At 44.9% G+C, this 18,333-nt stretch overlaps 1 protein-coding gene across 2 annotated transcripts in view; it reads right to left on the minus strand.

Annotated features, from left to right (window-relative positions):
* The window catches only part of LOC147905484 (PTI1-like tyrosine-protein kinase At3g15890), a 60,161-nt gene that overhangs the window by 20,635 nt on the left and 21,193 nt on the right, over positions 1 to 18,333 (minus strand). For both annotated transcript variants that reach the window (XM_087372896.1, XM_087372888.1), the window contains exon 3: positions 12,103 to 12,250. In XM_087372896.1, coding sequence (XP_087229022.1) covers positions 12,103 to 12,250 — 148 coding nt within the window. The remainder of the gene's footprint in view (positions 1 to 12,102; positions 12,251 to 18,333) is intronic.

Raw genomic sequence — 18,333 nt, forward strand, 5'->3', positions numbered from 1 at the left:
AACATGAACAGATCTGTTATTTGCAGGAAACAGTCAAAGAGTTAAGGCTGGAGCTGGCAGAAGTAAAGGCTCGACTTCAGGTTCTAGAAGGGCCTGGCATACAGGCAGTGATTGATGAGGTTGTAAAGTATTGTAAGGCTTCCACCCCTACCCCCCACTTAGTCTCCACAGTCAAGGATTTAGTTCATAATGAAATACGGACGGCCAAACAGGAGGTCATTGTGGAGTTTGAAGCAAATGTCAAAGCAGCCATGCCCAACAACATGAATTGGATAGCTGACGAGGATGACAAGCTTGATAATTCTGATGATGATGGTGAAGCTAGAACAGTCTTTATCGACCCTAGTAAAGGTCATGCTATCCTTAGGTTTAATTCACGAGATTTATGTCTCAAGATTTTACGACAATCATATAAGCTGAAAGGTGCTAAGCTATGGATAGCCGAGGAACTCACAAAGGCTCAGCTGAAAGATAAAGCTACAGAATTAGCCAAAGTTAGGGCCAGCAAGAAGGATGATAAATGGGCAGTGTATCGTGGAGGAATAGCAATCATTAAGGAGTTTAAATCAAAACCAAAAAACTCTCAGTCTTAAAATGATGTATGGCCGACTATATGTTTTCTAGGACATAATCTAGGTACTCTAAATAAATAGCGTTGCTTTATGCACTCTTAGGGAGCTGGCATGTGCCCTCCATAAACCGATGTATTGGATGGCTTTTCTATTGTCTCGTAGACCTTTATTCTCTTGTGGATGTTCATGTTTTAGAGAGCCCTTAGGCCACTTGACAATGCTCCAAATTGCCTCACCAACAAGCACTGCATCCATAGTGGGAAATGGCACTACAAGGCATAGGCCATTTTCCGATGGAAATACCGACGCTTTTTACATTAAAATTTTTTTTTACACACACACACACACACATCTGCAAGTGTCCAATATACTACGAGATCCGGGGTCACTTTTAATGCCTCTTCAGATACAACTTCGGGTTACTTTTCTGCTTTCTCACCTTCCCAGACCAGAGATGTTTGGCTGCCTTTATACATGAGGCAGTTAGACATCGAGACCGCCTACTCAGATCACAGAGGCAAGGACGAGATGCACTGGCAGACTCCTCTCAGAGCATGATCATAGAATTTTTTCAGCCTGACCGCACAGGTAATCACCATGCGGACCTACAACCCAGCCGGGCCCGGATCCATTGACGCGTCATACTCGATAGAGGATGGACATGCAAATTACACTTGGAGATATTCCTTCCATGTTTCAAGTTGGGGGTACGAACAACTGGGGTCACCGCAGCCCTGGTCCAACGTAGAGCTTCCGCCAAGAGATCATGTCGTGTAGCGCCCACGGATAGTCGACAGCACTCTATCTCTGACTTTATGTTACCACAACCTCATCGGGCATTGGGCCCTCATGATCTTGAGTTGGATTCTCCGATGTACTTTGATGATCTATGATGATAGTGGTGATGATGAGGGCCACACTAACATGGACATTATGCTTTTTCTTTGTATTGAGGTTCTTATGACTATGTAGCATGTAGTATGGGGGCTGATGCTTGCTCAGTAGCTCCACCCTTTCAGCTTGTTTGTGTCTGGTTTCTCATAGTCTCACAGACCCATCGTTCTTTTGAAGACTCTAATAAACTCCCTCCCCCACCTCTCTCTCTCTCTCTCTCTCTCTCTCTCTCACACACACACACACACATATCTTTCTTTCTTTCTTTCTTTCTTTTTTGTGTGTGTGTCTATGGGCAGTTTATCGAGATGGGCAGGCACTCATTCGAGACTTGAACCTAGACCCAAATTCGCTCAATCTTAAACCGATGTTATTTAGGCTAATTTCACAGTAGTATTTGGAAGGTAGTTATGCTAAAATAATTTTGAGCTGAGATGCCATGTGCACTGGTCGACTTTCTGGTTTATCAAGATGTTGTAAGTCATTTTAACATTTTGCACTTTGTCCCATAGGCCCGTGAGGCCTACCGACGATGTTAATCTCTCTCTCTCTCTCTCTCTCTCTCTCTCTCTCTCTCTCTCTCTCTCTAATTTTCTAAGATACAATTAGTATTTAGTCATGCATCTAAATAATTGGGGCTGAGCTGCCTTGAGCGCTCCCTCAACTCTCTGGGTATCCAGATGTATCTCCAATTTTTTGGTGTGTACTTTGTCCCATAGACCCATGAGGTCTTTCGAGGACGTTAATATATCTTTCCTTCTTCTCTAATAGGCTATAATAATTTCGAGCTGAGATGCCATGTGCACTAGTCGACTTTCTAGTTTATCTAGATGTTGCAAGTCATTTTGACATTTTGCACTTTGTCCCATAGGCCTGTGAGGCCTCCCAAGGACGTTAATATGACTCCCTCCCTCCCAGGCCCAACCTAGTGGTTAGCTTCAGCCTTGGGGGTACTCAGATATGGCCAGCATGGAATGGCCAACTCTTTCGTCGAAATTGCCCTCAACACCAGCACCCTCAACTAAGGCATGATATGTGATAGTGACAGCCATGACGCCCTCTCAGTTTGCACGCAACTACCAACACGCAAGTTCAAAGAAAACCCATCATTGGGCAACATAAACAGATTTATTATTTGCAGCACACAGTCAGAGAGTTAAGGCTGGAGCTGTCAAAAGTAAAGGCTCGACTTCACATTCTAGAAGGGCCTGGCAAACAGGCAGTGATTGATGAGGTTGTGAAGTCTTGTAAGGCTTCCCCCCCTACCCCCCAGTTAGTCTCCACAGTCAAGGACTAGTTCATAAGAAATACGTACAGTCAAACAGGAGGTCATTGTGGAGTTTGTGTTGGTTATGGCAAGTAATGGAAGCTCAGAAATGAGTTATAGAAGGGCAAACACGAGCTGCTGTATTGAAAATGCTGCTACAATGAGTAGAGGCTCAAGAGGGAGCCAATATGACAAAGCCCTAGGGCTAAATGCCCTAACTGGACTAAATGCCTCAACTGACCTAGGTGGTACATGTACTAACTGTACCAATAGTCCTAACTGACTATAACTAGGCCTACAAGGCACATACCAAGGAGTAAGTGGCACCTATGGATAGCCCATAGACTGGCCTACAAACCCCCCTCCATGGCATGGGCTGAAGTATCATGGGCATGGCTCAAGATACCTGAATATCTAATGTCATGGTTGCACATGTTCATCCTGTAGGGAATAGCAACCTATGACTAAACAAAGTACACAAATCAAGTTACAAAAGGTACTAAGTTTAAAGCTTGCCGAAAAGCCTCAAACTTAGGTCGAGGTAGAGCCTTCGTAAATAGATCTGCCAAGTTGTCTTCAGTGGGAACATAAGACAGCCGAATATCACCTACTGATAATCGATGTCTGACGTAGTAATAGTGAACCTCAATATGCTTTGTGCGAGCATGGAAAACAAGATTCCGTGCAACAACCAAAGCACTCTGACTATCAGTGAAGATGACAGTAGGAGCAATCCGACATGCATAAAGATCTACAAGTAGCTTCCGAAGCCAAACACACTTCATTGTAGTTGTAAAGGGGTGCTTTGTACTCAGCTTCACAGCTAGAAGTAGCAACTGTACTCTGCTTCTTGCCGAGCCATGAAACACATAAAGTACTAAGCATGAAACAGTTGCCACTACATGACACACGAGTGTCCGAACAACCAACCCAATCACTATCAGTGAATCCATGCATGTCAAGTGAAGTATCAACCCCATAAAGGAGGCCTAAATGCTGAGTGCCTTTGAGATATCTGAAGACACGCTTCACGGCATGCCAATGGTGCATAATTGGAGTGTGCATATATCTGCTCAACTGTGAGATAGCATACTATAGATCAGGTCTCGTATGGCATAAGTAAATCAAACAACCAACTGCCTCTGCTGATAGAGAGTGACATCACATGTACCGCTGCCATCCTCAGAAAAGAAGTGAAAACCAAGCTCTAATGGTGTGGATACTGGCTTCCAATCTGCAAAAGCTGTCCAATGTACTTGGATTGTGACATCAAAATGCCCCCCTCACTGCTTGCAAATTGGATGCCCAGATAGTAGTGCAAAAGACCAAGATCAAACATAGCAAATGTCTTCTGCAAATCAAGCTTAAAATCTGCAATTTGCTTAGCATGTGTCCCAATCACAAGCATGTTATCCACGTAAAGGACTAAAATCAGCAAATCTGTCCCACATTTGCGGATGTAAAGGGTGGCCTCTGTAGGGCTGTTCTGAAAGCCAAGTGTGACCAAATGAGTATGAATCCTGGAATACCAAGCCCGAGGTGTCTGCTTCAATCCATAGAGAGCTTTCTTCAAGCGGCATACCTTTCTTTCAAAACCTTCACCCTCAAAGCCAAGAGGTTGGGAAACATAGACTTCTTCCTGCAAATGCCCATGAAGGAAAGCTGTCTTGATATCAAGCTGATGTACCTCCCGATGAAAGTGGGCAGCAAAGGCAATAACAATGTGAATAGTAGTGATCCTGGAAATGGGAGCAAAAGTCTCCTCAAAGTCAATGCCTTGTTGCTGAGCATAGCCCTTAGCAACAAGACGGGCTTTGTAACGGTCCATTGAATCATCAGCTTTCCGTTTAATTTTATAAACCCACTTAGTTCCAATGGCATTCTTGCCAGAAGGCAAATCACACAACTCCCAAGTTTTATTCTAATGGATAGAATCCAATTCAGCTTGCATAGCCTGAATTCAACCAACAATAATTCTGAAAGGCATCTTGATGACATAATGGCTATTCATTGCATTCTGTAACAACCAAGGCATAAGCAACAAAACTAGCATGCTCTTTCCGCACAGCTGCTCTAGTACAGGCTGGCAGAGGAGTATCTTGTTTGCTGTCTTTTAATGTGTCAAGAAGCCAACGGGGGACCTTTTTGGGCTCCTCGATTTCAGCTCCTTCCTTGTCAAGATCCCTATGCAAATGGTCCTGATCAATCAGAGGCATATCAGGCTGAATATCTGCCTGCACATGTGGCTGCAAATGACCAACAGATGGAGGAGGTACAACCTCAGATGGAACATCATCCTGAGCATCGGACGAAAACAAAGACATCAAGTTGTCAAAGATATCTGGGGCATCAACAACGAGCTGTTTTTATAGGAACAAAGGCGTAGTGGTAGATTCATCAAACACAACATCCCGACTGACAAAACACTTGCCCGTGCGGGGCTGATAGAGCTTCTAGCCCTTGCTCTCTAAGCTATACCCAATAAAAATGCACTTGACAGCTTTATCATCCAACTTGGTGCATGTCTGTGAAGGCACATGAGCATAGGCCAAGCATCCAAAAGTCCTCATGTGAGAAATGTGAGGCTTACGACCCTGTCCAAGCCTCATAAGGTGTGATAGTCTGCAATGCCTTTATGGGACATCTGTTCAAAATGTAAGTAGCACACATGACGGCATCCAACCACAACTTGTTAGGCAAATGTTTGCCGTTCAACATGCACTTGGCCATCTCCATCACTGACCTATTCTTCTGCTCAGCCACAGGATTCTATTGAGGAGTATAAGGCACCATGCATCAATGATGTATGCCACGTGAAGCCCAAAAAACAGTAAACTCCTTTGACATGTATTCAGCCCCCCGTCTGTATGAAGGTGAGCAATGTGCAGCCCACTCTCATTCTCAGCTAAGGCAATAAAATGCTTGAAGCATGAAGACACTTCAGATTTGAATTTCAAGGCGAAAATCCAAGCGTACCTGGTGAAGTCATCCATAAAAGTGAGAAAATAATAGAAGCCCCCAAGAGCTGCAACCCTCATGGGTCCACAAACATCACTATGAACCAAATAAAGCTTGCGTGAGGCACCAACTCTCCCATCCTTGGGAAACGCAACACAGTGCATCTTACCAAGCAAGCATGGTTCACAAACATGCTTTGAAGGCATATGCATTTTGGGAAGATCAATAACCATACCATCCTTATATAACTTCACCAAAGGTCCAAGTTGAGGTGTCCAAAACTCTCATGCCAAAAATGAGTATCTTCCATGGTAGAATCAAGAGCAAAGGCAAGTGTAGCATCATCCAAACACCTGTCATATGCATCAAGTCTATGAAGACCTCTAGTCAATGTGCCAGTCAAGACCATGGTAAAGGCATGTGTAGCATCATACTCTGCACACCTAACACCATAAAAAAGAACCTGATAGCCACATGTAGCTATGGCTGAAATGGAAATGAGGTTCTTGCGAATGCCTAGAACATAAAGCACATTCTTTGAGAGTATCGGAGGATGGGCTCATCATCAAACCTCGGTATCTGGAGGACAGAAGAGTCTCACACGAGGATTGCCATCGGACAGATGCGGGTCTCGTCCCATCAGCTAAGGATCGAGGCAGGAAGAGCTGCAGGCATACCCAGAGAGCAACGGACTTACAGGTTATGCACGATGGGGGCGGTCGAGACAAAGCAGCATTTTTTCTGTGTCTGCCCAGCCTACTATGAGATCCGAGGGCGCTACCACTGCCTTATACAGGAGGGACACGGCTTTGGCCCACTCTCACGACTGATCCACTTCCAAGACCAAGTTTGTATTGGGCTCTACCTGCTGATGGAGATGCGACGACACAAAGAGACTACTACGACATATCAGAGAGCAGCAGGATGGGACCACCGCACCACAAGGCACTGAGGTAGATCGAGCGCAAAGACAGGTCACGGATTTCTATGCATTTGACTCAGCTCCAGGCACTCTGGGGAAGACGAGGAGGAGCTAGCCGACATGAGAGATGTATGGATCAGTGGAAAGAGCCGACATAGCACTGCTGGGCGAGGGACACAGAGACCGTACACGACGCGACAGGCGACCAGAGCACACAGGATCGAGGTTCGATCTATTTCAGCTCTCCTCAGGGGAGATCGATCGAGGCGAGGCGTCACCCTTGACATAGCCCATCGGAGACAGAGATTGAGGAGACCACGCACTCCACCACGGGAGACAGCCCGACAGATGCAGATACGTGAGCTCTTTGCATCTCATCAGAGAGCCACCATGGAGCCTGGATACGTGGAGCCGATTCATGCACTTGGGACTCTAGCTCTAAGCACTTGATATTTGCATGCCACCCTCATGCTATTTTGCTACTTTTTTTGCTATTTCGTACTAGTATAGCATTTTAGTACTCAGCAAGGGCCTTAGTGAGCCCTTTGCCCTAGCCCACAGTGGCCTCTATGAGTTACTTGATTCCGTACTTTTTCCCATAGGCCCGCGAGGCCTCCTGCAGCGGACATTAATTTTTCTTTCTTTCTTTCTTTCTAGAGTGACAACAACACCACATACAGAAGTAAGAGCAACTTACCCAATACCTTTCACGGTATATGATGCATTATTGGCACATGTGACACTGCTCCCCAGAAATGTATGCTCTAACGAGCTGAATAACTTCCGGCAAGAAGTGATGTGCTTGCTAGCACCACTATCAAAGAACCAAGCATCATGAACATCTCAAACTATCATGCAAGCATCATGAACATCAGGATTATACCGACATGTAACCAAGAAAGCCCAATGCTGGTCTTGTGCAAAATTAGCGGTTTCATGTCGATCTTCTGCACCACAAGAACCAAATACTGCAAGACCACATTCTTTCTTCTTTTCAGATGCAATCCGTTTCCTGCATTCAAAAATATCATGCTGAGGTTTCTTGCAATAGTTACATCTCTTCTTCTTTTTGTTATCCCCTAAAGAAGAGGCACCATGTGAATGATCAGCATGAAAATGAGGGGGTTTAGCAGCTGAAACCTTGCCTTTGCCTTTGTCTTTATGCTTGGCAGCAAAGGCTTGGTCACCAGCCATAAAAGCATTGCGATTTGCACGACTTTGTTCCTCCTTGAAGGAGAAGAGCAACCAGCTGGTCAAATGAGAAATGGTTGGCATTGCCACCTGCAACCAACCTCAATGTAGTAGCAAAGCGTTGATAAGAATCGGGCAACCCATCAAGGGTATTAAAAACAAGCTGAGAATCAGACATAATCTCATCAATGTTGGCCAATTGCTCTTTCAAATCCTTCACATTAGTGAGAAAGGCATCCATGTTACCACCCTCTTCAAGCTTCAAATCTTTCAACTGCTTACGGAGATAGGCAACCCTCGCCTCATTCCACACCTAATACAAGGATGCAAGCTGATCCCATGTTGCTTAGCTGTATTGCAAGACCGGATATGAGGGATAATAATCCGTTTCACTGAAATAGCAATCAAGGCATGTGCTTTGGCATCACAACCATCCCACTGAATCTACTCCTGTGTAGGAGCCAAAGTACCTGTAGCTGCAGGTGCTCTCTAGAAGTAGCATTAGAACCATCACCTAAAGACCCATCCCTGAAGTAGAACCAAAGGCGGTAGGTGTAGCACCAGAAGCGGCATTACGTGTAGGCCTGGCCTCAGAACCTGAAACAATATGCCATAGATTCTTGGCAACCAAAACATGTCCATCATGTATGACCACATGGGAAAATTGGTGCCATCAAGCTTGTCATCAGCCCCAAGCATCCCAAACAAATCATCCTTGCTGCTAGTAATGGTGCTGAAATTCAAGACAAATGCATCAACTAGCAAAGCAAATGAGAGGAAGGCAGCCTCTCCACATCAAGTGACAAAATTCTGTTCAAGCTTCAAAGCTTATCCCTGCAAAAGACTCTGTTGTCCTAAGGTGTACCTGTTGCAAGAAAAATCCCCAAAAGGCAACACGAGGCCTTTCAAGGCAACACGGGGCCTTTCCAAAATGCAAATGAAGAAAAAATTGGAAAGAATCAATGCAACAACGGTTTAACCAATGATGTATCCCGAAAGGACAGCAGTGAAAAAGCTCTAAATGCGAGCAGAGAGTTTCACCCTTGAAGGAGAGGTGAAAATGAGAGCAAATGGCAATGTGAAAAGCCAATAGAGGGCTGGAAATGAGAATTACAGCAAGAGAAAGTGCTCCCACGAGGAGAACAATTCCAAATGAGAAAAGGGTGATCCAATGGAGGGAAACTCGCAACCCGAGGCAAAGGATAGCCAATGGAAGAAAAAAGGGCTCAAGGAGAGATCTCCAAATCACTTCAGCAATCTCCAAGAAGCATCAACAGCCGGCACGCAGCACGAGGCAGCAAGAAACACCTCTAAAATGCAGGCATGAACATCGAGGCAGGTTCAAACAACCTTCCGGTGCATTAAAAGCAAGTGCAGCAGGTCCGTACAGCGTGTACGGACTTTACGAATGGCCGTACAGTCGCCGCACAGCAAACAACTGCCACATGTGCGAATTGAACAAGCCGTACAACTGTACGGATTCCATACAGCAGGTAGCAGCAACACGTGTGAAGGAATTTCTGAGAAAAAAACAGCTCCCTTAGATGCTCCAAAATGTGGTCTTCTCGTGTCAAAATCAGGGTTTTCGTGACAAAAGTTCTTGGAGAGGCCTCAAACACTCATGGGTGTGTAGAAACCAGCAAAAACAGCAGGAATGAGGGCTCAGCAGGCTGCCAAAAAGCTTGGGAAAGCTGTCAATGGCTAAGGGAATGGATTCCCGACTTGCTCTGATACCACTGTTGGCTATGGCAAGCAATGGAAGCTCAGAAATGAGTGATAGAAGGGTCAAAACGAGCTGCTGTATTGAAAATGCTGCTACAATGAGTGGAGGCTCAAGAGAGACCCAATATGACAAAACCCTAGGGCTAAATGCCCTAACTGGACTAAGTGTCCTAACTTACCTAGGTGGTACATGTACTAACTGTACCAATAGTCCTAACGGACTATAACTAGGCCTACAAGGCACATACCAAGGAATAAGTGTCACCTATGGATAGCCCATAGAATGGCCTACAGTTTGAAGCAAAGGTCAACGAAATTGATATTCAACAGGAGATCAAGGAACATGAAGCCAGACAAATCAGAATTGGGGGGCTCCCAAAAGGATGGTACAAGGAGGAGGACTCATTCAATGATACCCTAGCAAATGTCAAAGCAGCCATGTCCGACAACATTGATTGGACGGCTGATGAGGATGACAAGCTTGACAATTCTAATGATGATGGTGAAGCTAGAACAATCTTTATTGCCGAGAGTAAAGGTCATGCTGGCCTTACGTTTAATTCACGAGATTTACGACTCAAGATTCTACGACAATCTTACGACTCAAGATTCTACGACAATCTTACAAGCTGAAAGGTACTAAGCTATGGATAGCCGACGAACTCACAAGAGCTCAGCTGAAAGCTAAAGCAACGGAATTAGCCAAAGTTAAGGCTGCCACAAAGGATGGTAAATGGGCATGTACTGTGGAGAAATAGCGCTTATTAAGGAGTTTTTAAAAAAACCAAGACTCTGAGTCGTATGGCTGACTATATGTTTTTCTAGGATATAATCTACGTACTCTAAATAAATGGAGTTGCTTTATGCACTCTCAGGGAGCTACCATGTGCCCTCCCTAAGCTGATGTACTGGATGGCTTTCAGTACATGGCTTTTATCTATTGTCCCATAGACCTTTGGTCTCCTATGGATGTTAATAGACTCTCTCTGTCTCTCTCTCTCTCTCACACACACACACGCACATGCGAGCAAACTAGACATAGTTTCATGCTGTTTCACACAACGTAAGAGGCGGGCTTTCCTCTCACATAGGCTAGATGAGGTGATTCGCTCTTTCCAAGGAGGGGGCCCATCACCCCACTATTGCATGGGGGCTTCTCTCATAGGGGAAGCCATCATTCCAATCACGAACCCGGCTATCTAGCACACATACGCCACATTGCTCTATGATGTCCTCCCTACCCAAGCCCACCACATCCACCTGGTTTACCAACATGGAATCATTGCACTGACTCCATAACAGCAAAGCCTCGAACCGCGAGGGGCTACGACCCTTGAGGCTCCTAGAGCAAGGCTTTTTCCTAAGGACCTTTTGTAGACTTTAGTCTAACAATGCTAGTTCAGTTGGGATACGCTAACGAGACAAAGTTCTTTCTATAGATTTGCTCATTTTCTTTCTTTATAGATCAGTTGTACAAATCCTATGATCAGAGAGCACGATGCTATTTCTTTTTATTAGAGTTGCCTGCTCAGATTAAGTGATTCTTAGCCTGAAGCATTTTGATGTTTGACTAAAATGCGAGAGACACACGCACGAGAGAGAGAGAGAGAGAGAAGCTTTTTAGAGGTCATTCTCAAGACTTGCCCAGATGGCAGATATGCTCAGAAATGAGTAAGTTTGCAGCGTTTCCCCGTCTAGCCCTGCGTTTGTTGTTGCAATCTTATAGCATTGCAGGTGCCCCAGTGGAGATGGATTTTTTCCCTCTCCACCTGGGCATTATAGGGCTGGTTCTATTTTCAGTTTGAAATCGTCACTTACGTTGAAAGAATCGTCTGAGGGTTTGCAAATTTGAGCAGGCAATATTTGAATACCCATTTTGTAGAATTATATTTAATGTTATATCATTCAGACATACTGGATATATTACTCCTCTTGAGGAGAGGTACATAGATTTTCAAAGCAGATCCCTTCTTGCTCTTAAGGAGCAATATTGCAGCTTGTGGAGGTCCTTGACTTTTGTCAGCTAAAATAGGAGATACAAGGTTGTTAGTGCATCATATTTCCATCACGAAATCACCTTCATCAACAATCGCCATATGATTTCGTCGCGTACAATGAGTACAAGCAACATGAACAACAAAATTTCTTAAGGAAAGGACATCAAAACAACCACAAAGTGATAATTCCTCTGTTTATTTGCTAAGGATGGTTTATGCCACATGTTCATTGCTTTATGCCTATTAGAATTTAAGGCATGTCACACACAATCTATAACTTCTACTTACTCCTCTATCTTGTTTAACAAACCTAGTCCTGCAAACTTCCTTACTTCAATGGAAGTTGGTGCAATGAGCTCTTACCATCTGAAAAAGATCCCAAACAAATTTTTTTTGGGGGGGGGGGGTTTGGATCGTTTTTTTTCCTTTTTAAATTTTCTACTTATGTTCATCATATGATTTCCACCATGTTTTCTTCACGATGAAGGATCCATCATGGTGGGCCTCAAATACAAGAGGGAATATAAAACTGAGGCGCATGAAAAAAATGGAGAGATGTGTAATGAGAAATTATCATACCTGTGACCCATCCCATAGTTGGCCCCAATAAACACTCCCAAAGCTCCCTTCTCCAAGCTTATTATCATAATTAAAATTATTGGTCGCAGCGTGCAGTTCCTTTAAAGAAAATATTCGCCAGCTATTGTATTTCTTCTCTACTGGAGACCTATAAGACATTTGACAACAAAGAGCAAATTAATTACAAGAGATACTGCATCACAATCAAGAAGAGGCACATCAAAATGAAATCTTCACTTTCTTTTGTTTCCCCTTTATTCTCTCTTCTCTCAGTTAAAGAACTAAAAGCCTTTCATCACTATTTCTCCTATTAGCTTTCACTCCTTGATGATACAACGTACAAGCATGGACACACTAGCACCTGCCCAACCTAAATAAAAAGTGGGACTTCCTACTGACGCTTTATAAATGCAGAACTTTGATAGACACTGTCAAACTATGACTATGGCAACATGCACAAGGGGTATTGATCCTACTAGATCAAGCATCGGTGTATCTGCAAACAACAACACCATACTCATGCAATCTTGTGAAACATTCTAGTCGACTTGCAAGGTAGGAAATCAATGCAAGCCTTTGTTAGACATTTGGCACCTATTAAAAATGTGGTGCTTGGCTTATCAAAAAGGAGGTAACCTCCTCGAGCACCTGCTGTACACTCCAGTGTCTCTCCCACGAAGGGGTCCAGGCCGTTGTGTCCATCTAGATGCAGACGTCCTATCCTCGTGGTGTACGAGAAGAAACACACCTTCTCCACTCTCTCTGAGAGACCTGCTTTGACCGACCATAACCACTCTCCGGGGTCCCACTATATCTCGTTGAGAGGGCATCCCTCCCATAACCATAGTCTCCAGTGGGGGGCATCTAGGTCTGTGATGCAAGAAGGGTCGATCGACCACTCCTTGCCCAAACGTCCCACTACTCTGACCCTCTGCCAACCCACCTAGCCTAACACCCCGTCCATCTCCTAATCCCCTGTGATCCAAGGCTACAGTAGTCTGCCCGGTCCCACATCATAGAACCGCGCACTCGTGGGGGCTGGTGGCTGCGAGCACAGTTGAATCCTCAAAGGTACACCCGTCCTAGAGAACTGTCCTAGCCAGTGTGCCGGAGTGAAAACCTGCAGTCCCTCCCTCCAAGAGTCCGGAATAGCTGCCTCTATCTCCACCAGCCTTTGGCCGGCCCCTCTCAGATGAGAAAGGACCTCCAATCGTGCCTCTGCCTCTGCTGGGAGTCTAGACCATGTCCGCAAGGAGTGAGCCGGGCTGCTGCCCCACTATGCCCAGCCAATGTGTAGCCGCTGCCCTAGCATCAAACCATCCTGGTCTCTAACCTCCGGGTGCCAGATAAGGCGTGCAAACTCCTCTGCATACCAAGGGCTTACTCGGATGAGACCTCCTAAAATCTGCTACCAGACCCTCAAGAGACTCCTCATCAGGGGTGAGCCCTTCCCCGTGAGAGGGGCCTCTGAAAAGATCCACCTATGGGACGGTTGCCACTAACCACCTGTGCGGGGGGTGTTCCTCAAGAGACCGCGCTACAAGAGAAGTTTCTAGGGCTCCATGCCTAGAGTGAGACCCCTGACTATCAACTTGCCCTACAGGGCTCTGCTCTGCATCTCTGAATCTATAATACCCAAGCCTCCTGTGCCTGTGGTGGTATCATTGTCTGCCATGCAACTCTAGCTCTGGTGTTGTGAGTGCCATCTGATCCTCCCCAAAGGAAGTTATGCACCAAGCGTCTCAACTGTCCCATGCAACCCCTGTGAAAACACCAGCAAGAGGCTATATACCAGGCTGTGGCCAACAGGACCTGGTTAGCCACCAAGGGCTTACCTGCTAGAGAGAGTTTGGTTGAGCTCCAGTAAAGAAGCTTGCACCTCATGCTCTCATGGATCGGGGCTATCTGCTGCTCTGCAGAGATGTCAATGCCCACACGGCATCCCAAGTACCTCGCCGACTGGCCACTTGGGATCCACCTAAAGCCTACCAATGTGCTCCGCCGAAGAATCTCCTCGGACTCCTCAGTCACTGAAAGAAAACCAATTGATTTGCCCCAATTGATCCTTGTCCTTGAGACGGTGCAATAAACCTCAAGAGTCCCCTTGACCGCATCCAAGCTCTCCTCCGAACCCTCCACGTACAAGGCCGTATCATTTGCAAGCTCCAAGTCCAGAAGCTCCTCCTCCTGTTTGATCAGTAGCCTCATCCCTCTGAGGCCAACTGTCTACGACCTCAGGAAATAGCCCAACGCCTCCACGACAAAGAGAAAGAGGAAGGGAGCCAGTGGGCAGCCCTATCTCACGGAGCCGGTGAGCAAGAAGGCCTCCCCGGTGAAACCACCAATCAACATCTGACTGGAACTCCCTGCATACAAGGCGGGGGCCCCTCTGATCCACCTGTCTGAGAAGCCTAATCTCTGCATCGTGCCCTCCAAGAAGGACCACTCTACCCAATCGTAGGCCTTCTCAAAATCCAGCAGCAAGACCGCAAGGGGCTGCGCCTCCTCCCTGGCCCAATCCAGCGCCTCCCAAAAGGTGAAGATGTTGTCGAGAATGCTACGCTCCTGGACAATCCAGCACCTTCCTCCTCCCAAAAGGTGAAGATGTTATCGAGGATGCTATGCTCCTGGACAAAAGCTGTTTGCGAGTTGTGGATGATGTCGACTAGATGGGATTGTAGCCGCAAACTCAAGACCTTGGCTAAGATCTTGTATGCGGTGTCTAGTAGAGTGATCGGTATCCACTGTCAAATGTCCGAGCGGCCCCTTCCCTTCAGGATCAAACAAATCCAGCCTCAGCTCAGGGACGGTGGGAGTGCTCCTGAGTCAAAGATCTCCTAAAAGGCCAGCCGAAGGAGAGCGCACAAAGGGCCAAAAGCTCCTGAAGAAGACAAGGACAACCCATCCTCCCCTCGGCACTTCTGAGTTGGAAGTGCCCTAAGAGCTTCCCGAAGCTTGTCATCTGCGAAGGGAGAATCCAACTGGCCACTCACGCCCTGAGAGACCACAGCTAGGACATGCTCCCATATCGCCTCGCGGGCCTCCTGCACCTGGGGGACTCCTCCTCAACCTGAAAAAGGTGTCGATAGAAATCCGAAGCCAACCCCATAATCTCATGAGGGTCCGAAACCACCCTGCCGCTAGCGCCTCTCAGTCTCTGCAACTAGGCACCTGCTGACCTAGGCCCCAGCGCCACCAAAGCCTATATTGCCAAGATCTCTTCAGGATCCATTTCAGTTCCTTTTCCGAAATGAGTTATATTATATCCAGTTTATGGGTTTGAGCAGCTTATGCCAAAGAGAAGAAGTGTCAAAGACTACTTGTATATCCTTTATGAATTGAAGATTTAGATCCATGAAAGATTCAAGATCAGACCCAATTTGAGGGTAGTATGTTCAAAGTTGGCAAGTTGGTAGTCATGCGCATGATTTTATGATCTTCAATTAGGGAATTGAGTTATGATAAAAAGTCATGATAATCAGTTATGTTCTTATGGAGGATGAGATGATCAAGTATCCGATCTTTTATGGTGGGATTCCATGTGGTCATTAGTGACCATTATTTCAATTTCAAGTTATATTATCAGAGGAGTTTCAGTTATGATATTCATTTTTGTTGTTTTCTTGTTATGGAGCATGACATGCTCAAGTATCAGCCCTCAATATCGCAGCATTTTATGGTCATTATTGACCCAGCATTTTCTTCAAGATTCTATTATTCAATAGTTTCCATTGGGATTTGTTTTATACAATAACTCTTATGGTTTCTCATGGATTATTATGGTCAAAGAAACAGAGTTTTACAGTCATCTGTTAGTTATATGTCCTTTTGGAAAGTTTGAGAACCCTCCAAGTTTGCATCTAACCAGCACAGTAAGTGTTTGGTAGCAAGAAGACCATGGAAAATTGGGAGCACTTGTGTAGTAAATGGAATATATTTCAGAATAGTTCTTTCTAAAGCCATTCCAAGAGGAGGTACACACTGCTTGGAAACAGTATCAATATATCTGCAAATCACTCCATCAGAGAAGACTCGAGGAATAAGTCAAAGAAAGGCTCCGAGAAATATACAAGGCTAAGTATCTCTTTCATGTTGATAAAGTTTGACTTATGTTTATTTGAAGATCTAACCCTTGTATGACAATGCAAGGAGAAAATTGAAGTCTTCCCTTTTTATTTGGGTTTAAAGATGGAGTTGCAGCCAAAGAAGCCAAGGGGAATACAGAGCCCTTGGAAGAAGCAATCATTTCAGAAGTAACTCTATCCGGCTTGTGAAAGTCAAAGAAGCAGCAGTCAAGTCCAAGTGAAAGAGGCATGGATTTGCCAAGAAAAAAGGACATATAAGTACCAGATGGGAAACTTCTCTGAGTGTATCTGGCATGGATTTGCCAAGAAAAAAGACATATAAGTACCAGATGGGAAACTTCTCTCAGTGTATCTACAGACATTATGTTTCTTCTTAGAAACAGAGATATCAAGAGCTTTTTCGTTCCAAGGAATTTGGACCAAGAATATTGATATGATCGAGAATGGCACCGGATCGAAAGGACTCAAGTGGGTTGATCATAGCAAGAGGATTATTGCATAGGAGTGGCATGGAAAACGCACGGATGGAATAATCAATCACAGAATCAGAAAGAAGGGCCTATGGCTGCCTAGTTCTCTTAAAGAGCAAGAAACACCAAGAAAAAGAAGGACCTATGGCTGCACAGTGCTCTTAAAGAGTAGGAAATGCCAAGAAAAAAAGGGCCTATGATTGCCAAGTGCTCTTAAAGAGCAGGAAACGCCAAGAAAAAGAAGGGCTTATGTCTGCGCAGTGCTCTTAAAGAGCAGGAAATGCCAAAGAAAAGCAAGAATCTCCGTGCAGAAAGCAAGTGCTTTAGATGCAAAAAGAGGGGCATATGGCTGCCTAGTGCCCTGGAAAACCACTGGGCCAAAAGAAGAGAATGCCACAAGACCGATCTAAGTCAACAATCGGGAGTTATCAGATTCCAAGATCCACTTTAGATGGAAGAGATGGATGAGATCCTCTAGCAAACAGAATGCGGACCGCACACAAAAGAAAAGCACCCAGAGGCAAGTTTATCTGCAGGTATCTTGCCAAGTACCAGAACTATTAGGTAATTGATGTCAAGAGATAAGGTATCCTCAAGTTTTACAGCTATATCAAGAATCTTTTTAGTGGAGGACAACTGATTAGAAGCCTAGGGGATGTCACCAAATTGGTAGACTCTGATTAGGTACTACTACCTTGCCATTTCTTTTCAGCATACCATGCCTTATGGCATATCTTGCATAAGTTTGGCCTTTTCTGGATGCCAGGTCATCCTTTTCCCCGGGTTTGAATACATGAGCCTTAGGCCAAAGGCTCTGGACCTTTTGAGTTTCTCTAATCTCGGTCATTAGAGCACTCTCTAATACCGTGAAACTCATATTATGCATAATGCGTGACAAGGCATCAGCAACTTTATTATCCTTCCCTCTTCAGTACCGAATCGTCAAGTTAAACTCCTACATGAGTTCTGCCCACCTAGCTTGGCGGCCTCTCAAGTCTGGTTATTTACAAAAATGTTTCAGAGTATCATGATCAACATCAACATAAAACTCTAACCCATACAAGTAATGTCTCCATGTTTTCAGAGCATGGACAACAGCATACAACTCTAATTCATGAGTTGGCCAATTTCGTTGAGAGGGAGAAAGCTTCTTGCTTTCAAAGGCTACTGCCTTCCCTCTTGGAGGAGAACTGCTCCTACCGCAATGCCACTTGCATCGTTTTCAAGAAACAACGGTTTCTGGGGATCAACTATTTTGTCCTGAGATCACAACTTATTTTATGGTGTTAAAACTTTCCTGTTGATTCTGTCCCCATATAAAAGGTACTTTATTTGAGGTCAGATCAGTCAATGGCGATACTATCTCGGAATATCCTTTGATATGCCTTCGATAAAATTGAACAAATCCCAAGAATGATCGCAAAGCGGTCAAACTCTGAGGGATTGGCCAAGTCAGTATCGCAGCCACTTTCTTTGGATCCATTTCTACCCCCTCAAGAGTAATTATGAATCCTAAATATTCAAGTCTTACCATACACAGTATAGTTTTCTTTTTATTTACATAAAGACTGGCTTTCCTCAAAGTACTGAACACTATTCTTAAGTGTTCGTGATGCTCAGTAATACTTTTATTGAATACCAGAATATCGTCAATAAAGTGTACTACAAACTTTTCG

Source organism: Dipteris shenzhenensis, chromosome 1 (assembly GCF_047967505.1).
Source record: "Dipteris shenzhenensis isolate YYH24624 ecotype China chromosome 1, Dip_SZ_1.0, whole genome shotgun sequence".
NCBI lineage: Eukaryota > Viridiplantae > Streptophyta > Polypodiopsida > Gleicheniales > Dipteridaceae > Dipteris > Dipteris shenzhenensis.